At 40.5% G+C, this 21602-nt stretch overlaps 1 protein-coding gene across 2 annotated transcripts in view; it reads left to right on the top strand.

Moving 5' to 3' along the window:
• The window catches only part of MAMDC2 (MAM domain containing 2), a 58353-nt gene that overhangs the window by 19490 nt on the left and 17261 nt on the right, over positions 1–21602 (top strand). For both annotated transcript variants that reach the window (XM_005154950.4, XM_031054424.1), the window contains exons 3-9: positions 9584–9849; positions 10578–10662; positions 11591–11728; positions 14016–14272; positions 16937–17030; positions 19678–19824; positions 20655–20920. In XM_005154950.4, the coding sequence (XP_005155007.1) occupies positions 9584–9849; positions 10578–10662; positions 11591–11728; positions 14016–14272; positions 16937–17030; positions 19678–19824; positions 20655–20920 (1253 nt within the window). The remainder of the gene's footprint in view (positions 1–9583; positions 9850–10577; positions 10663–11590; positions 11729–14015; positions 14273–16936; positions 17031–19677; positions 19825–20654; positions 20921–21602) is intronic.

Raw genomic sequence — 21602 nt, 5'->3', positions numbered from 1 at the left:
CTAACCTGCGGCTGTTTCAATAAACCCTTGAAAAACCTCATTCTCCAGTTCTGTGGATTTTGGCATGCTCTGCATTGTACACACTCACACATGTCTTCAATTGCTACCACCTGCCTGCCAGGCAGGAATGATGTGCAGGAGTGTAAGCCTGGAAGCGTCACCGGTTCACTGAAGCTGGCAGCATTGATCTTTGAAGTGGCTAACTGATGGGTGCGGTTTTGCAGAGCTCCAGGAAATAATAGCCATGGTGTGGTGGTTGCGACGTTCAACATCAGTAGATGCATTCCTTGGCTGAAGGTTTAGTGGTTGCAGATGCTGAATCTTCACCGTTCCATGTTTGTGGTCCAGGATGAAGCTTGCTGGGTAGAAGATGAGTCACTGAGGCTGCTTTCTTGCTTAGAGTGGATTACTTGAGAGTGGCCATTGAGTAAACATAGCATCAGCTAAGGGGCTGCCACAGGAGCAGTGGTGATAAACTAGTTACAAGACAGAAACCTCCAGCAGGTTTTGGAAACTGATGGTGTGGCTAGGCTGGATTCCTCAGGTGACCTTCTACCAGGTTGCTGCTAGCACCCGTCAGGGTGTGATTAACTCACCTTTAAGCACACTCTGTAGCCAGCTATTTCAGGACATGGATATAAATATGTACCTCATCTGTTAGCAGCTCTGTATTTTGTGACATGAGATCCCTGAAGAGCCCACCATGAGCCTGTTAGTCATCCTAACAATTCTGGTATAAAAAAGGAGTATAAAACCAAAATGGTTTATGGAAAGGAGGAAACTGAACTCACTCAGGACTTTTGAAGCCAGTGAAACCAGGTAACTATTTCAACTATCTTTTTCAGTCTGTGTAGGACCTAAGGCTCAGGTGAGTATGAGAGCAAAATAATTTGTATAGGAAAGCACATTTGCAACTTCCCTTGGAGGAACAAGACTTGTGTGGAAAGGCTACATTTTATTACTTAATCTGGTGTAGCTGGGAAAGACAGACAAGCGTTTAGGTAGATGAGCTCTTCTTTAGGGTAGTGCGATAGTCAAAGTGATTTGATGGACACAAAGTGAGCAGATCCATACAGTAGAAAGTTTTGCTTTTATAGCGGTTCACTGAACGAGTCCCTGTGGTTGCAGATGCACTCCAGAAGTTTACTGGTTGAGGGTTTTTCATTCTCCATAGGTAGTGTTGCAGCCTGGCTCAGGACCCCCCTGCATGCTGAGATCTCATGCATGATCTCTCATGCACCTAAGCCAAGTTATGCTGGACAGACTTCTGTTCCTGCTCTGTCTGGCTCCAAGGCTCTCTTGTCCTCTCCCTCCTGGGCCACTGCTTGCTGTGACCAGAGTGTTCCTGCTTCCCTGGCTGAGGGCTGGTTTGCTTCAGTTTTGCTTAGCTGTGAACACCATGGGCTTTTAGTTTAACCCGTTTGAAGCATACCAAGGAAGTTTATCAATCATGAATTCTTTGCTTTTGAAGCAGAAAAGCATGATCTTCCAGATTAGTCTAAATCCTGACACGCAACAACCAAATTAGGGTTGCTGCGGTTGGAGTATGTCTTTCTTACCTCTCTCAGACTCTTACTGCCATGACTATGCTTGTTACTCTGGTCTAAGGAAAAGCATAGCCTCAGAACACCCCCTTCTTAAAACAAAATGAGACATCCCTTGTCTCATGGTCTGACTCTCCAGCTTCCTCATCTTGGTTCCCGTATGGGATGTGGGCCAGCGTCTTGGTCAGGGTTGCAAATCTGACGGGTTTTTCTTCAGAAAAGCACCATTGCTGTGTGGACTATGGGTGTGTAGGTTTGTCTTCTGCAGGCTGAGACCTGTTCATCACATAATACACAGCAAAGCTCATAGTACATACTCGTACTCATACTAAATGACAACATAAAGTAAGGGAATACTATAGGAGCGAAATTACATACTCTTTGCTGAAGGATGGCAGCCCAGTGATGTACTCTGCCAGAACAAGCAGCTGTGCTGGAAGAGCCATCACAGCGCTTTCTCCCATGTGCTTGATCCTGGTGGAAACACTATTTATCAAAGGAATAGAGCTAGTAATAAAAGAGATGAGTACTGTGAAAATATAGATGCATAATGATTTCCACTTTATGTTGGTTTTATCTTTAATATTCCTTGTTCACTGGGAACAACAGAAACTGATTTAGGATGCCAAAGAATAAAGAGAAAGCTTTTCTGAGTTACTTCCAAATCAGAAATTCATGGCAGTCTTGTGTCTCCAAATCTCACCTACATCCTGCTTAAGTGTACCAGCTAAAAGAAATCATGGGGAAGGCTTTTTGAAAAAGCTGATGTAAGGGAAACCGGAGATAGCAGAAAAGGACCTGGTAGCCTTTGTGTCAGCAGATAGACAGTTGTCAAAATTATGTAATGAACAGCATGAAAAGGAGAACCAAGTGGTGTGAGCAATAGCTGATGCATCAGTTGGAACATGCAGAAAGAAAACTTGAAAAGTATATAAAAATCCATGCGGTCATTGTGAAAGAAAACAAACCCACAAAACAAACAGAAGTCCTGATATAATGTGTGCATGATGCCTCAAGAGGGAGGGCAAGAAGAGGACCCAGCTGTTGCCAGCAAGCTCTCACAAGTTCGAGCATCCTCAGTGCAGTGGAGCAGCTCCTCTAAATCAACAACAGAAAGAGGCAGTAGAAGCTGGACTTGCGCCAGATGCTCACAGGCAACCTGGCAGATGGAGGCTGGAATGTTTTGCCACTATGGTGATCGCTGTGATCAAGTGCCACAGTCACAGAGTGTTTCAGGGCTGACTGTGTTGCTTTTATGGTTTCTGACAGGCTTGCTAACAGCTGTATTTCTGAACTTTCTGGGGAGCAAAGGACAGGGCAGGAGCTGGAGCTGGTAGTTAATCCAAGCCCTCCTCTGGGAAGGAATAGGAGCCTTTGAAGATTCATCCCTTGTGGTGGGAAAAGATGATCTCTCTTGCCTGGTCTGGTGACAGTGGCAAGCAAAGTGGCAAATGACAAATCTCTGTGGGCAGTAAAGTAAAGTTAGGTGAACTGTAGAGAAAGCTGCTGGGCAGCTCCAGTCACCAGGGCTGTCAATCCTGCAGGAGGAAGGTATGTGAGTGCTGCAATGCTCATCACTGAAGGCTGTGCTTTTGTACAGAATGCCTTTGTTTTACATAAATACTGCTCAGCACTGGGGAGGTTGTCTGGAATCACTATTCTTGCCCCTGAAGAAGCTGAGCAGTGCAGGGACAGATTTAGTGGGATTCGCAGGTGCCCTCCCTGGCTGGGCAGAGATAGGGGTTCAGGCAGCTGGCAGCAGCCAGGCAGGAACACAGGTTTTTGCTGCAGAAAGGTGACAGCTTTAGACTTGGAGTGCCCCTGTAGACACAGAAGAGAAGGAAGAGCTTCACAGTGGTAGTGTGTATCAGTCACTGCAGACAACAAACACAGACCACCTCCTGCTTCTCCACGCCTCAGCTATTTTCGCAGAGCTGCTTTTAAGAAGCCACAGAAGGGACAAGGAGGTTTCCTATGATGACAATACTAATTGGTCCCAGCATATACCATGCAGTTGTTCTGGTGTGAATCTGTGGCTTGAAGGGAATGAAAATTCCAGTTATGCCCTGCAGAGTTAAGTAGCTTTAATCACAGCACCACCCTGGACTGAGCCTCTACTTTCATGGACCAGGCTTTGTTGTTCAGCCCTGTGTGCATTGTGCTTCATCTACCTGTCCAGGGTAGAAACTGCTGCCACAAGTCTCCTGAGGGCCAGAGAGAAGTGGTTAAACACCAACTCTCACAAGAGTGGACCACTGCTGCAGCACTTCCCCGTCTGCCAGATCCGGATGGGGAGATGCTATGGGGAGACCCTTCAAGGGTCTGGGTGGTGGACAGACCTACTCCTAGGGTTCAGCGCCAGTGGCGGGAGGTGATGGTTTTTCCGGCTGCCTGGGAGGCACTGCTGGTACTGTGACAAGAGGTCTTGGTGTTTTTTGATGCATCAGGTTTGGTGACACTGTGGCCAAGGCTGCCCAGGGGGGATGTGCCCCCAGAACAACATTGTAGGCCCTGATTAAGTATTTATGCAGGCTTTTGTGCATTTGATTGGTTTCAGGATTTCTTTTACTTTACTGGAATTGTAGCACAAATCCTTTCCTTCCAACTGAAAAGTCACTTGTTAATGGAATTCTTTGCTTCCCAAAGCACTGCCTAAGAAATATTGAAAAAAAAAAATGCACCTCACCCCCAACTGCCCCTCTTCCCTCCAAAAAGTCTTAGCAAAATGTATGGTGACTGTTCCTGATTAGAGGAAGGATTTTCTTCAGAAAATCTCAGCTTTTCATAGATGGACAAATTTAACATTGACCCACACAAGTACTGTTTTTCAAGACAAATTATCAGCAAAAAATGTCCACTTTAGTTGAAAAGTTTGCTTTCTACTGGAAAGAAATTGAATGAAGAACAGAGTGTTGACCCTGAAGCTTTCCTGTCCAGTGCTACCAGCCTTCTCTTAGGTTCCCCCAAAATCTCATGAAAAGTAGCTGGTGAAATTTCTGTGTTCTTACTCAAACTCTGAAGCTTCATCTAAACCTCATATGTACCCAAGGATAGTCTCCATGTGCAAACTTCACTTGCAAAGCTACGTGTGCCTAGCTATATCGGTAATATTTTTAACTAACTTTTCCTGGAGATTTAAGAAGGTTTAATAGATCCTAAAAAATTTACTGCTTTTTAGCCTGTGTAAAATAAAGCCATGGCCCAAAATCCAGGCACTGAGTTTCCAGATAAGTGGTTTAGATTAATTTTTGTCTTAAGAAACCCTGGTAATATTCTTTCCTGTTTTTGTATGGGAAGTATAGAGAAAGCCCAAACATGACTGGCAACTTTAAGGCACCTCCTGCAACTTTTCTGTATAAATGAGTGCCTAGCCAAATGTAAATTCCCAGACTTTTTCTGCTTCATATTTCCTTAATACTGTTTCTCTTGTAGCTCACTGCTTATGTGCAGTTTTTCTTACAAAGCTGCACTGTTGCTGAACTAAGAAAACAGCTGTGTCAGATATAAACCCCATGAAGGGTCTAACATGTCTGTGGTTACTATCCCAGATTTTTACAGAGGAAATATATAATTTAAAAGCTAACTAGTAATTTTAGTTATCCCAGCTGGGTTTTTTTCATTTGTCAGTGGAATTTGGTTTACTTTATTAGCCATTGTCTGGCATTTTGTGTTTCTGTTATTTACAGAGAAAGCAATCAGTGTAGTTTCTGCACTGTTCTGAAGAAGAAGTAGTGTTGCTGGTCTCAGCCCCACTTGACCTAAGCCATCGACACAATCACCGTTGACTGATGTATTGATATACACATATATATATATATATATATATACACATATATATATATAATGGATATTATTATCCACATATGGGTGGATGACTCATGATATCTCATCAGCAGTAACTGAGGGACACTCTCTATGGAACTGCTTATTAGAGCAGTGAGATGAGACGTGCATACGGATGGATTTTAAATGTTTCATTTTGTGAGTCTTACCACTGCAGTGCATAGTTCCATTGTGGAGGGGTAGGTTGGAAACACTGGGTCCTAATCCCCCCTGGGCTCAATATTTTGCTTGGACATGGAGGAATGTAAATTGAATACATGCTTGGTCCTGTGCAGTTTGATTCAACTGTCAAGGAGAAGAGAGTGAAGTTACACTGTAGGTAAAAAGTCACTGCAGAATATGGGTAAAAAGTGCATTACACACCAAGCCTGAGTAGTGAGTGGTAAAGGAAATACATCTGAGAGTTCTCTTTCTCCTCTCTCTTCTGGTTGTGTTTGCATTCACCAAGGAACTGCTGCCTGTTAACCAAAGGTCCCTAGCTTTTCTCATCTGTGAAGGAGCTTGTATGGTATCTTCACCATAATGGCAGTGTCCCCATGCCATTCCCTAAAAATGGAAACAAAGTGCAGCTTTCCTGTATTTGCACAGCCCCTTATATTGCTTCAGGCTTTATCTACCCACTAAGCAAGTAATTACAAGAAATTGTACGCTTATGTTTCTGTGTGTTCCATTAGGCTTTTCCTAGCATTTTGTGACTACCCTGCTTTTGCTTTCCTGTGATTTTGAAGAGAAGACCTCTTTTGCTAACTCCTGAATGATGGCTATATATTAAGTGCTATGGGTATTTGGAGGAGGAAGATTTTGAGGAAAAAAGATGGTGTGGCATACTGCAAAAAGAATCATAGAATTGTGTGGGTTGGAAAGGGCCTTAAGATCATCCAGTTCCAACCCTCTGCCACAGGCAGTGACACCTTCCACTACACCAGGTTGCTCCAAGCTTGACCTTGAATACTCTCAGGGGTGGGGCATCCATAGCTTCTCTGGGCAGCCTGTGCCAGTGCCTCACTACCCTCACAGGGAAGAACTTTTTTCCTAACATCTAATCTAAATCTCTCCTGCTTAAATTTGAACCAGTTCCCCCTTGTCCTATCACTACAGTCCCTGAAGAAGAGTCCTTCTCCAGTACTCTTGTAGGCCCCCTTCAGATACTGGAAGGCTGCTGGAAATGAAGCTGCACATGACATTTTTAATGAGAGATTTCAGGTGGTAGCACTGTGCATTCATCAGTTTCTCCACAGACTGCTAAATATTCTTCTGTTACTCCCACAAACACATGTGGAAAGTTAACTGCTTCTTTACTTCAAGGAGCCTTCTCTTTGCATTGATTTGCTCTCACAATTGCTCTGTGTCAGCCCTTGACGTCTGCATTGTGAGACCTTCCTTTCTGCAGCAATGGCAAATGTCATTACTATTACTGAAATACAGTTTAGTATAAAGGTCATTCAGTCAATGCCAGCATTCATTTGGAAGAAATTTAACCTTAGCATTCTCTATGCTTGATACTGTGGAGTGCCAGGCTTCCTGATCCTGATTAGCAAAGCATTTAAATTTGCACATGAAGATCTCTATCAGTGTTCCCTTTGATTTCAGTTGAGCCAATCACACATTTAAACGTCCAGAAGATGATAAAATTATGAGCAGGTCAGGAATGAGACCACTTCATTTCTGGGCTTAATGAATGGGTCAAAGTAATCTTTGTTACAAAAGCAGCCCTCACCCCCCTGATTAAAGGAGAATTCACAGTCTTTGCTCACATATCAGTGGGGAATCAGACCAAGTGAGAGCAAGAGTACAGCAGACAGAAAATATAGAAGCGATCATCCCAACTGGAAACTCATAAAAGGTTTTCTTTTTCTTTTAAATCACTGTTTTTGTAGAAGAATCTTAGTCTACTTATAATTAAGTCTTAAAGCCAAGTAGCCATTTAAGCCTTATAGGTGGTAATTTGAGGTCTTCATGTGAATGTGTTTTCCTGTGTCAACGCTAACTTATTTCTGGGGAGAAAAAAAAAAAAAGATGGGTTTTCTCATTAAGTGTAGACAAAGATAGCGCTGAAATCTAAGCTGAAATTGCCAGGCATGGATTTCGAATTGTAGGTTTCTTTGTAAGAAAAATTATTCAAATTCAGACTAGCCTGAAAACACAGATTCTTTATCTGTACTGGATATTGCCATTTATATTGATTAAAAACAAATGTGTGGGAAGAATTTGGCTTCTGATGGAGCCTTGGTGATTTCCCTTTATGCTCTGTGCATGTGAAAAAAACATTCATATCTTCGGAGTAGCACATGCCAGCAAATAAATGCTCTGTGTGCCAACTCTTGTGAACTAACTGAATGTCTGTATGCAAGTGGATATTTTATGCACTTGCATTTTGCGTAGTGGCAGATTAAGTATTTGGCAGGCACATTAGGTGCCTATTTTAAAATATTTGTTCCTGTGTTTATTTTTCTTTCATATGCTCCTGCAGTAACAAGTTACTTGTACTTAACCAGTGATTTGTGTATTTCTCCAAGAGACTGAAACCAGACACATTAGATGTAAAGAGAAGGCAAAGAGGCAAATAAAAGATTCCATTCCCTAAAAAGGGAAAGAAAATGCAGCTTTTCTGTATTTACACAGCTCCTTATACTGCTTAGGGCTGCATCTGCCCCCTAAGTAAGTAGCAATCATTTACCTTACATCTGTTAAACAAAAATGTACGGTACAAATGGGTTGCTCTGCAGTGTCTGCAGGTGAAAAAGGGAGTGGATGCAGGGGGATGCAGTAACATGCACTACCCAAGGAATCAGATGTTGTTGATTCAGGAGTCAGATCTGATGCCTGCTCCTGGCATCTTCCCAGAGGTGCATGAGAGAGGACTTCAGGATCCTCGTAGACCAGATCTGTACCTGCTCTTTGCCTCGGGAGGTGGTGACTGTCCATGCAGATGATTTTTTTCACATTGGAGAATACTTTTGAAGAGGCAATAGGGGAGCTCATAGGAAGCAACCGCGAGCTGGCTTGGTAGAGCTGGAGGGTTCAGGCAGGATTTGGGATGGGAGGATGTGCCTCAAGGGCAAGCAATATATTTAACATCAGTCAGACTGCTGATGTGTCCAAGTTATGCAAGTGTTTACATATGTATGGAAACAGACAAACTCTGAGATCAAGTGAAATGAGATTAAAGAAGAAATACGTGGTCTGTGGGAGACCAGTGAAGATAAGTGTGATGTTCTGCTGCGTGAAGGACTGACTCAACACAGTTCCTGACAGCTCTTAGGACTCTTGCTTGCAGCCTGGCTGCTGAGAATTAATATCAGGAATGGGATTTGTCTAATATGTCTAATTTGTCTAATATGCTTTCCAGGTTTCTGTGACTCCTGCACCATGTTTTACCCTCCTGATCTTGGTTTTGATGTGCCAGTAAAGTCACCAGAGCCAGGCTTATGTTTCACTGAGATTTATTTACTTTTGCCCCTTTTTTCTACGTGTTGTTTCTTTGGTATTTTTTGGCTGCCTTGTGCATTTTTAGCTTGTCATCACATCCTTTTTCTTGTTTGTTTTTATAAAGAAAGCTATGTTTTATGCCCTGCTCCTAAAATATCCCCACAGAGAGTAACTTTAGAATAATCCCATGAGATTCTGATATGTTTAAATGTAATTTTACATTTAGCCTTTTACAAATCAGCAGACATGTTAATTTTAGTACTTGAGAGTATCCTTCTAGTTTTCTTCTTTGAAAACAGAAAAGGTTTAGGGGTTTTTGCCTACAATGTGTTTTTTATGTGTTGGTTTAACATGTAAATTATAAAAATGAAATTTAAAAGTTTTGATCTGTAAGACAACTAAATATTCCTGAGGCATATTTCTGCTTATGTAAATGATCTTGTCAATCAAATCGTCTGTCTAAAGATACCAGGTCTGGAGAGCAATGCTTACTTAATAGTCTACTTTACACTGATTTAACATCTTTCTGTGAAGATTTCCAGTAATTTTTGGGTTGCAATTAAAAATGCTTCATGCACATGAAGTGATGTTTATGGGACTACAGTGGGATGTCAAAAGGTTAAATGACTTGCTTAACCAATGGGTAGCAGTCTCGATCTCCTGACCTAGCCCCGGAACAACAATTCCTTTATAAATCAGTACTTCTGTCCAGTGATGCAAAAGCAAAGCCTCTGACATTTATTATTCTGATGTGTGTCTGTTCCTAGGACATTACATTTCTGTGGATACATCTTATGAGGGTGAGAAAGCAGTGCTGTCCAGCCCTGAGCTGTACTCTGAGGAGTGGAGCTGTGTCAGGCTGATTTATCAGATAGCAGTGACTTCAGAAGCTTCACCTGATCCCGCCAGGCTCAACCTGTACCTGCGGCAGGAAGGAGAGAGCTTTGATCGCTTGCTGTGGTCAGCCAATGAGCCTTCAGATAGCTGGCTCATAGCTAGCTTGGATTTAATGAACAGCACAAAGAAGTACAAGGTAAGCCTGGTTTTAGAAAGTGCCACAGGCTTTCTGGTGTATGTGTTGGGGTGTGCAAACTGCTTCTCGAACCTATCCACCCCGGGCCCTGTTCTGGGCTTTCATTTCTACTGTTGGCAGCGTGTGAGCCAGTTGACTCCTCTGCCCCTAAAATCAATGAGCAGAGCTGACATGAGCCAGGCAGTGGATGCCATTCCAGTGAGTGTGTGGCACATCTCATGGGAAATCACAGCCAACTGAGCCATGGAGTGAGGATGCCTCACATCACTGCAGCCCTGCGAACCTCCTGGCATCCTGTAGCACGTAAAGGCTCTCTCATACCTTGGGCTGCAGCTGCATTTACTCCTGTCCTCTGTGCACTTGTGGGATGATTCAGAAGCTGAGAGGGCAGTATTTCTACCCCAAACCCATCATATCGCATCTCTCACAATAACGTCCTGTATAGCCACACCTGAGGAATCTGGAGTCCTATACTCATATGTGAAGTGTGGAACATTTTGGCCTTGTCTCCTTGTTCTTCACTGGGCCTTCTGTCCTCAAGGAAGGGCACTGACTCCATCTTTAATGCTTTCTGCCAAGCTCTTCCAGCAAAGGCACCTTTTCTGACTTCAGAGATGGTGAGCCTCCCACTACATTTAATTTGTCCTCCTGTTTATCCCATTTAAATGCTCAGGGTGGTAATGGAAATACCGAATCCTTAAATTTACAGTTTGGTTTGTATTGTGCAGATTGTACTGGAAGGTGAAATGGGACAAGACAAATCTGCCAGCATAGCAGTTTTTGAAATTAAAATAACTCCTGGATATTGTATTGGTGAGTACTGAATGTTCAGCTCCCACAGTATTTGCATAGAAAAAGAAAAGCCTTGTTGGCAGTTTTAAAACTGAATTAAAGGCCTAAGTTTAGGAAAAAAGCAATGGCTTTTTCCTTACTGAAAAGCAGGCTGCCATATATATAGACATTTTTTTAGCTAAGGTTGAACACATTAATATGGGTTTTTTTTCACCCATCTCTGTGATATATATAGACCTTTCACATACAAGAATTCATTCTAAAGCTATTTATTACTCAAGCAGGAACAAATGGTACATTTTCACAAAACTAGAATGCTGCAAATATGAGTCTTAACAGCTGTGACATTATTTTTGCTGTCTGCCTGCTTGTGCTTCCTTAGTGGCATCCTGCAGGCTGCAGAGTGAAAATTATGTTGATACTTACACTGCCTGCTATTTCCTCATGACATCTACCAAAAACACTAAAGAAGTTCAGTGTCTAGGAGGCTGGGAGACCTTTGGATTTCTGGGGAGCTCTGGTGGACTCCAACCAAATTGTTACAATTCTTCTGGTCTGTGAAGGAAACAAAGCAGTCTCATTACTGCTATTAGTCCTGCTTTGTTTCTAGCCATCCCTGATTTACAAGTGGAAGTTCTGCTCACACCATTTAATACTATGAAGTGGTGTATTTGGTTCTAAATTACAGCAGTCCTATATTGCCAGATAATGCAAAGTTAGATCAGACTGAACAGTATGGAAATGAGAATTTTGTCTAATATTAATCAAAATCTATTGTCAAAGTTTTCTTCCTTTCTCATAAGCTGTTCAGTGCTGTGTCTAGCTTTATAAATACAGGTGTCATTTGCCCTGCCATATGTAAAGTGAGGCCAGTGCTTAGCAATAGTCTCTCTTCCAATTTCTGTAATGAAAATGTGTGCGCTTTAGCTGGTGATGTCTGTAATTGCAGAATGTGACTTTGAAGAAAATCATCTTTGTGGCTTTGTGAATCGCTGGAACCCCAATGTCAACTGGTTTGTTGGTGGAGGGAACATTCGTAATTCTCAGTCCATCCTGCCCAAAGACCACACACTTAACAGTGAACTGGGTAAGCAACAAATGTAGAACAGAGTATAGTGGAAAATTTGAGTCTGAGATCCATGTTTGACTCTTATACTTCAAATTTTTATGTGAAGTCTTTCTTTTTTCCTGGCATGCAGGATGGAGTGTAAGAATGACTTATGTAAAAAATGAGATTAGAAGAAGATGGGGTGATTTGCAGAAGTTCACACAAACTTTCCTGTAAGCTTTACAATAAGCTTGCTATGCCCTTTGCTAGGCTTCAGAATGACTTAAATAAGGATAAAATTTTGAATGGAGTGGGGGAAAATTCTCTTTCTGTGGATTCTAAAAGTACAGGCCACGGTAAATTTTAAGATCTTGTACCACTGATTTGTACATCTGAAAGGGCTTTTCTTTCCAGTGATTTTGGGAAAGTTGACCAGGAAAGCTAATTTATTGAAACATGTTTGAAGAATCTAGGGTTAAATTACATGGTTTATGGGTTTTGTTTCTTTCATTTAAATACGGTGCTGTTAATACAGCCCATTGGAGGCAGAATGTTGTGATTTTTGCCACTTGCCTTGTATGAAAGTACTTGTCCCAGGCACCTCTTTGAGAGGAAAATACTTTACATAGTCACAGGGAAGGGTTGGGGGTTATCTTAGCCTTTGACGTAGTGCATGAGAACCACAGCAGGTAACATTCAGGAGATCTGGCTGCTGTAGGACACTGTGCATCCCGAACAATGTGACATCCTTGTTCAAGGAATTGCATCATGAAGAGCAGGGCTAATCCTCTTTCCTTAACTCATGCCGCTGTGCCTTTTTCTTTATTTCACAATTGTGTGAGTTGAGTACAGAGTGTCAGCCCGGCCCAGTATCACCTGCAGCACCCAGATGCTGGTAAAATTTTGATGGAAGCTTAATTCACTGCAACTTCAGCAGCAGACAGTGGCTCTACCTATTAAATAAAGTACTTCATGTGATAGGAACCACTCCCAAATGGGAAGGATCTGTTTTCTTGTAGCCACAGTGTTCGTTTTTCACAGCAAACCCCCACTGCTGACTATGGACTGAGAAGAGCCTAAGAAGCCGGTAGTCACAGAAGAGCCTTGTTTTTGCAAGGCTTATACTACGAAGGTACATCAGTGAGGGATATCATAATTAAGCTACGAAAGGTGGTAAAGCTGCAGAGCAAAAGTGAAGCACAGAACTTCTCAGGCAAGTCCCACTGAAGTGACACCAGTCCCGTGGCAGGGGGCAGGGTGGAAGAGAGCCACAGCCACTGGAATGAAGCAAGAAGTGACATCTCCAAGTCTGAGAACACTATTAGCTAATTAACATAGAGGTGTAGATACAAACCTAACATCAGTTTGCAGTGTCCATGTTGAAGTACCCTGTCAGTTTGACATTTGTGAAGAACCATTTTTCCGTTTGTCAACTGGTACTGTTTGATGCTGTGCTTCCGTGTGTAGAAGAAGACAAACTACAGAAGCACAGTATATCCATGCACATGTATATGTCTGATTTGAATTGAGATAGCTCTCCTGAAATCAAAGTCTGAGAAGCTGTACCCTTTGAAAATCCTGCAAGTCATATTGATGGTTGAGGGGGAAGTAGTCTAGTCACCTGTAATGCATTTTTCTGTTTATTAACATGTCCCAAAAGATAAAACAATTAGAAACCAAATCTTAGATAGACCAAGCAGAACTATACAAGCAGTGAATTGTATAGAATAAAAGTTATCTGCCAAATTCTTTGATACATATTAAATGAACTGCTGAGTAAAACATGTGAGGAAACACATGGCTTGTGGTCTTGTTCATTCACCTGGATTGCCTCAGTAAAAGCTGCATTTGGAAAAAGACTAAATACTATAATTAGCTGTTGGGAGACAGGGAATTTACTCAGTTGGTTTTTTTCCATTTATGAAGGGCTCCCAAAATTCAGAGAGTTTATTACTCTCTTTAATGTAAATGTCATTTTTCCCTTTATGAATTAATTTTTCCATTTATGAACTCATTTTTCCCTTTATGAATGGCTCCCAAAATTCAGAGAGTTTATTACTTTCTTTAATATAAATGTCTCAAATAAGGACTTAAAAAAAAGCTGAGACTGACTTCTGTCAGGGGTATCTTGCCAAACAACTTTGGGTTGTACATAGGAGGAAAGTAGAAAAAAAAATCTCTTGAAAACTACTAAAATTTCCTAGGAACCATCCATTGCTGTCTAGGTTTAAAAATACTTGTCTAGTTCCTGCTTATCTCTTGATATTTCTTTTTAGTGGTATCCTCTAAAGAGTGTCCTCATAGCAAGTTTCTTTTGTACTTCTAGGTCACTACATGTATGTGGACTCTGTTTACGTGAAACATTTTCAGGAAGTGGCACAGCTAATCTCACCAAAGACCATGGCCCCAATGTCTGGCTGCTTATCTTTCTATTACCAACTTAAGCAGGAGAGTAGCATTGTTTTTACTGTTTACTTGAGAGACACAACTGGCTTTTATGAAGAGATCTGGAAAACAGACAGTGCACTGAGTGCGGACTGGGCATTAGCTGAAGTTGACTTCAATGCGCCATACCCCCTGGAGGTAAAGCAGTCATTCTTGTACAGTCCAGCTACAGCTTCCAGGTTCCATCAGACAACAGTGCTGACTCAGGCCAAATAGTGGACATGGCAGTAGTTGCCCAGTATCTGAGAGATGGTTATAAAGATGCTGGTGATCTGTTGTTTTCTTTGTCCACTGCGTAAGGGTCAAGGAGGAGTCAATTTCCATATGGGTGCTTGATTTTCAGTGTAGATGAAGTCAAGTGATAAAGTGCTTAAAATGAACAGCTCGATAGGTTGTAGAGTCCTACTGATATGGGGTCTTTCAGTTTCTACTACATGATGTCACATAAGCAGACCCCTAATAGTAGAGTAGTCATTGTATGTGAAAGCCAGCTCTCTCAGGTTACTTTAATTAATTTCAAGAGTATCAGAAAGAAACTGAATCTTTTCTTCCCTCTGTTTAGTAAAAACCCCCAAACCTTATGAGATTGGAATAAACATTTACATATATATGTATAAGTATATATACATACGCATATATATATGCATAAAAATCTATGGGTACTATATATATACTCACATATATAGACTGTATCTTTATATAAATATAAAATAAAAAAATATAAATTCTTCAATCTAACACACATGTAAATAGAAGACTGATATAACAGTGTATATGTATTATCTATACACATATATGCTTACACATTTATAAATGTATATACAATATATACATGTAATTTATATGTATATACTCTCTCCCAATAAATATACTTCTAAAACTAGGATTACAGCTAAATTGGCTTACATTATACTTGCTTTAACTCTACATAAGTTATTTGTTATTTGATCGTAAGCCTGCAGATTTTCAGAAATCATTAGGGGTAAAGCTAATTTTTGTTAGATGTTAAATAGTCCTTTTATAATCTGTAAAATAAGTGACTCAACATGATATGGGAAGGAGATTAGATCTGATAAGGTCTCATAATACTGAATGGTACGTGAATTATGAATTCAGTAAATGTAAAGTAACATGCAAGGAGAAAAACAGTCCTAGCACTATAGATGTAAATTAATTAATGATTGCTTAGAGCTTGACATTACTGTAGTTAGCTCTGTGAAAATATCCTCTCAGTTCTTAGTGACATTCATAAAACCATCTGGAATGTTGGAAACTATCTATAGGGAAATAAAAGAGCAACAGAGGATGTCATAGCACTGGCTGAATGCAGAGAGTTCAGCAGAGATGCAACTCCAACCTTCTCAGTTAAAAAAGAACATCCTAGAACTACAAGAGGAATATAGAGAAAATCAAAAGTATGGAGAAGTTACATTAATAAAATAACAGTTTTCAGGCTGTAAAAATTACTTCAGTAGAGTATCGTAGAGGTTCATAAAAATAATAACACAGAAAGGATTAACCATTCCCTTTTTCTCATAATTTATGTTGCTGTTCCAAATTCTTAATCACCAGGTAACAGTTTTAAAATAAACCAAAGTGAGGATTTTTTCCTGCATTGTATAACTGTAGAACTCATTTTCATAGCATACTACGGATATCATTAATCTGATCCATTTGAATACTGATTAGACAAATTAATGGGAAAGAAAGAGTCCATGTGAAATGCAGTGTGAGGGAAGAATTGAAAACTTGACATTGTCTTCAGTTCTTTATGTATGTCACCTCTGCTGGAAACAAGATTAGATAGGCCTTTGTTCTGCTCAAGGAATTTTTATGTAATCCAACACAGTCAGTATTTTAGAGGTCACTTTAGAAGTAAGATTATAGAAGAAAGATTAGACCTTGTATATAATTTCTTCAGTTGCTTCAAGAAGGTCTTGCTCTTTGTTTCATGAGGCTAAAAAGGATATCATTGAGGATTCTTTCACAGCTCTTTGGCTCCCATCCCTAGGCAAGACATCACAAGCATTTTTACTGAACAGGATCTCACTCTGGAAGCATTTACTATTATATTGCTATTTTGTCTCTAGGTTTATCGTAAGATTCAGGCCTTTTCTACATGCTTTTCCATAACTCAGAAATTTTAAGACAGTTCCTCAAGAGTTATGGACTGTCTTCCACTTACTTGAGGAAATGATGTTACTTGGGACGGCTAAGTACAAACATTGTTTGACTTGGTAGCAGCGATATGTTTTCTAGCTTTTCTGCTTCTTAACTAAGTTTTTTAAAGCAAATATTTTCTGCCAGCTTATGTGAGAGCATGGATTCCAGTGTCCGAGGATGTTTGGAGAAAACAATAAAACTTGATATTGTAACAGCAGAATAATCCACACAGTCTCATTTTAGCTCATGATCCAGATAGATTCTAGGTATAGTAATAATTGCGCAGCTTCCGAGTACTAGTCATTACAGACTGGATGACCCTGAATAGTAGCTTTGTATGGTATCATGACAGTAGCCTTACTGCATCTTTAAAACTATTGCTTCATAAAGCAGCAGAAGAGTTATGTTGCCTTTGATCTTTCCTTGACCTTGAGTGCATAAAGATCTGGTGCCAGGATCGGGCTCTGATTTATATCCCTAATAAGTGGTATGATTTTATTTGTGCCAATACCTCAGTGCTGTCTGAGATACCCTGAAGTCTGTCTAGGACATCTGATCAGAATTCTGTAATACAAAAATGTGTACCAAAATTATTGTTGTATATATGGTAGATGAATAACAAAAGATTGTCATTTCCAGCTAATATTTGAAGTTGCTTTCAATAGCGCCAAGGGAGGTTACGTTGCCCTTGATGACATTTCTTTCTCTCCGGTTTACTGCAGCAATCAGACAGGTATGACTTCTTATTGCTATTTACCTTCTTTGTTTTCCCCTTTTGCTTTGCCCCTCTGAACTGCCTGTAAGTACTTGCAGTATTTGGTAGTCATGTGCAGATAATACCTTCTCAACTGACCAACACCATTGGGCTACTCTTCCTCCTGGTGACAAAACAGCAGATAAACACCGATGCCATTCATTTGATCCAGAAACCAGACCTTGTCTCAAGCATCTGCAACTGAAGAGCTGGACTGAATGCTGTATTTGCATCACTCCAGCTTTTGAACAAATTACCTCTTGCAGGCATGTCACAGAAAGAGACGGGTATTTTCCTAGGTGTGATGGTACCAGGAAGAAAATGTCCTATGCTTTTCATTATTGCCAGTGTAGGGGATATCTTCTGTGCCATGTGCCTTGAGATGTTTTTCAGAGCCAAAACAGGAGCCTTGCCTTCCTGTCTTCACTTTTCCAGGGGGTATTATTTATCTCAAACAGTGGTGTGTCTGTTGGGTTTTTATTACGCTTTCACAGCAGCAGAAGTCAGCTGAATCCATGTGATCTCTGCTGTAGAGACACTTGAGGTGAAGAACTTTGTCATTTCTGAATACAGCCTCTTAAGTAGCTATATACTGGTTCCTTGCATCTTACTGTAGCACTGAGCAGTAGTCAAAAGTAGATTAGTAGTTTCCCACTATGCACATCCATTCATTTGGTAACAAGCTTGAATTTTGGGTTAATGTTTTGAAATTATCAAGGGGAAAAAGATTTGTTGCCTGTTTTTAACTTCTTGAAGTCTCTGCTGCACTGTTAAAGTATCAATAGGAGGTAAATTCCAGTTATGTTATTAATCCACAACTCTTGGCTGAGTAAATCTAGTTGTTTCATTAACTCCTCAATGCCTATTCTGTTTTTGCTTTGTTTTGCAACAAAGATAATGGTTTATATTTTTAGTATGCCAAGTATTGGAGCTGTTTGCTCATAGTGGTTTCCATTTTAATTTTCAGATGACTTATATGTTCTGAAGTATATGATAAATTTTATAGTAATTTCTGCCCCAATCCTGATTTAGTCACAATATCACAGCTCATGTCCAGATTTTCTCTAACTGGTAAATTTGATAGGGTCAGTTAGAGCTTTCCCTATTAACTCTGATTTTGATATTTTGTGTTGGTTTTGGGTTTTTGGGTTGTTTTTTTTTTGTTGTTGTTGTTTGGTTTTGTTTTTTTTTCTATTTGAGAAATGAATGCCAATCATTTGCTTTATCTTTTGTTGGAATACAACAAAACTGGTTAATCTTGCAGACATATCTCCTATTTCCATCTTCAACTGTTTTAATTAGAGATATTAAAAAGCAAGAGATCTTCATTCTTCTTATAGCAGTTTATATAAAAGCATCATTTTTTTTCTGTATTCTTCTGGAAGTTTTGGTCAACAAAGGTCTCAGTGTTAAATAAATGGAAAGAAAAGTTACCAGCATATTAAACTTGCTCACCAAAGGATTAATCAAAAGATGGGTTTAAAATGCTGCATGGACCTGGCAGGGCTCCAACTGTGTTTTCTTTAGCTAGGAAAGCCATGAGGAAAGGCCAGGCTGCCTCCTTTTCTCTGCAGTCAGAGAAAGACATGCGGGCAGTGCTTAACTTTGTCTTATTTGTGGCTGAAAAGACCACAGGCATCTCTCCAAAGCCAAAATCTTGCTTCTCCTGAAGCAAATCAATCACCTGTGTCTCTGCCCTCTCCAGGAAGTCCCTCTTAACCTCCATGCAGAAGGGTAGTATGTGTGCTGCCATAGACTGGTGCTCACAGGGTCCTGACTCCTGATATGGCCAAAATTGCATGACTGCTTTGGGTTGCGCCCCTGCTTTCCCCCAGCATCTGATGCAAGTGACTGATGAGGCTTTCAAAGAAGTACAAATATTATACTTAAAAGGATTCATTCACCAAGGGGATTTATTCAGACTAGAGCACATCCTGACCCATGAATACCACACTGCAGATCAAGGTGGAGCCATCAGCAGGGCTGGGGGGCTTCACTTAGCTTTTCATCAAATTCACTACAAATGGTGCAACTTTCTTTGTTGCAGTGCTTAAAACACGTGAGGCATAGTTCCAGATGTCAGTAGCTATGAGATGAAGCAAACACATGAAGCAAAATATTACGTACTTACAGCATGCATATGCACACACATTATGCATTACTGCAAAAGGTTTTTTAAAAGTGCTCTTTAAAAGACTATTTAATGTTTATGTAGGAAAGTAATCCCTTTGAAAACTGAAATATGCAACACCCATGAACACACATGAGCACAGTCATGGTTATTTTGTCCAAATATCTTTCGGGTGAAGGAGCAGGATAGAGACAAATGGTCTGAATGTCTTTGTGCTTTATGCCCTGAAGGGAGAATCTTCTCTTAATGTCTGTATTTTATTTATATTTTATAAAGTCTGTGAAGGAGGTTACACCCCATCTCCAGCATAAAATACAAGAAAATAACACCCCCTTGCAATACAAAATTGATTGTCTGATATCACTGTGACTGTACACTCATTTTCCATAATACAAAAAAAGGTGAAACAGTATACTTTGGCATCCTTGTGCTTCAAATACCTATGCTTATAATATTGTGCTCTTCCTAACAGGACATACATGTCTTACCTTTTAGGAACTCCTTTCAATCCTGCTGCAGCAGGCTGCAATTTTGAGGAAGGTCTGTGTAATTTTTACCAGGATCACAAAGATGGCCCAGGATGGAGCAGAGTGAAAGTGAAGCGTAATGTGTATAGAGCAGGAGATCACACTACAGGGTTTGGTAAACCAAAACTCATTTTCACTAGAAGAGTCAAACTGGATTTAAAGGTTAACCTGTTGTATCATTGTTCACTTGCCTAAATCATGTTGTCTGGTTAGATTGCCTCACTGCAACTCCCTGCCATTAAATATCTGTGTACACCCCTCTGTCCTAGCTGGGTCTCTGGCTGTGTCTCCCCACATGTATCCCCCATTGAGTGTCCCACAGGGCCATAAATCAGAGTATCTTCACTGTACTAATAACTTGTCACTGAAAGGATGATTCTGCAAACGTGCAAACAAATACAATACTAGCTTAATGCATTGCTTTTGATGTAGAGGAGTGGTGGGCTCTTAGCTCTTCAAGGGTTAGGACTGTTGGCATTTTTAAGGGAAAACTGTGAAATGTTGTGCAGGGAAGCCATGTAGTGAAAGGCCTGCTATCACACATCTTTTTGTGTAGAGTATTCATGTTTCTTAATCAAATGTGCTGAAGCCTCACCTCTTTATAGTTGCTGCAGGGAATACAAGGCCTTGTAGCCCTATCCTTCATTCTTTGGTCTCAGAGTGGTACCCTTGAAACAGACATGTTTCCAGAATGGCCAGAGAAATTTTCACTGTAAATTTGAGAAGTGCTTATTTCTGGTAACATAGCCATGTACCGGTTTAGCTTGAAATATCTGGGATGCTTTTAGAGAAATGCTTACTTCCTTTCAAACAGAATGAGATAATCTGTTTCCTGCCAGTAGAAACTGTTTCTATAGCCAAATGCAATAATGGAAGCTGCTTTAATACCAAATCAGCTCTGCTAATTGTATATTAGAAATACTCAATAACTGCACTGTCTTGCAGGCTATTACTTGTTGGCGAACACAAAGTTTACATCACAGCCTGGGTACATTGGACGTCTGTATGGCCCAATCCTGCCAGGAAACTTACAGTTTTGTCTGCGTTTTTATTATGCCTTATATGGGTTTTTCAAAATGAGTGGCACTCTTGCTGTTTATATCTTTGAGGAGAATCATGTCGTTCAAGAGAAAATCTGGTCCGTCTTGGACTCTCCAAAGGGAGTTTGGACTCAAGCTGAAATCTCCTTCAAAAAGCCTATGCCTTGCAAGGTAAGAGTCAGCTCTTCAAATCTGCCAAAATCTGGATGGGGATTTTCCTTGCCTTCTCATCTGAGGGCTGTTTGTTATCTAGGGATTAATCCTAAGTGAGCTATACCTGCAAAGTGAAATAGAGTTCCCAGGCAGTACAGCAGGGTGTAGAGTATTTCTTTGCAGCCTGGCTCCTATGGGAGCCCTGATACAAGATATCCTGATACCAGGAATGGAGCAGCTTTGCCCTCCTGTCCTCGACTGTAATCACAGTATTTGTGGAGATTTTACCAGAGGAGCTCTAATGAATGCTAGTTGTGTCTTGGTTTCTCAATAGGCTCTAGGTTCACTCATTTCTGTTTGTTTCCTATGTGACTCGCATCAATGTACTTGATTACAGCATTTAGTCAATCTAAAAAGTCAGTACTGATGAATTCTGGTCAAAATGGCGCACTGATCCTACTTGTCTAAACTCAGCCACTGGGTTAAAATATGGAATCAGAAGTCCATGTAATTTAGAGCAATGGACTTGAAGGATTGAACATCTGGTTGGAGAGGTCACTTTGTTATCGCAGCAACTTAATAAAAATAGCATTGTATTTCATATCACCTCCTGAGTAAGTCCTCAAGCTGCTGTTATTCCTCATCTGCACTCTGTTAATCAATCAAAAAAGATTGACTTTTACACAAATTTGTGTAAGTG

Source organism: Melopsittacus undulatus, chromosome Z (assembly GCF_012275295.1).
Source record: "Melopsittacus undulatus isolate bMelUnd1 chromosome Z, bMelUnd1.mat.Z, whole genome shotgun sequence".
Classification (NCBI taxonomy): domain Eukaryota; kingdom Metazoa; phylum Chordata; class Aves; order Psittaciformes; family Psittaculidae; genus Melopsittacus; species Melopsittacus undulatus.
Note: the sequence above shows the minus strand (reverse complement) of the source record. Positions and strands in the feature narration are given on the sequence as shown.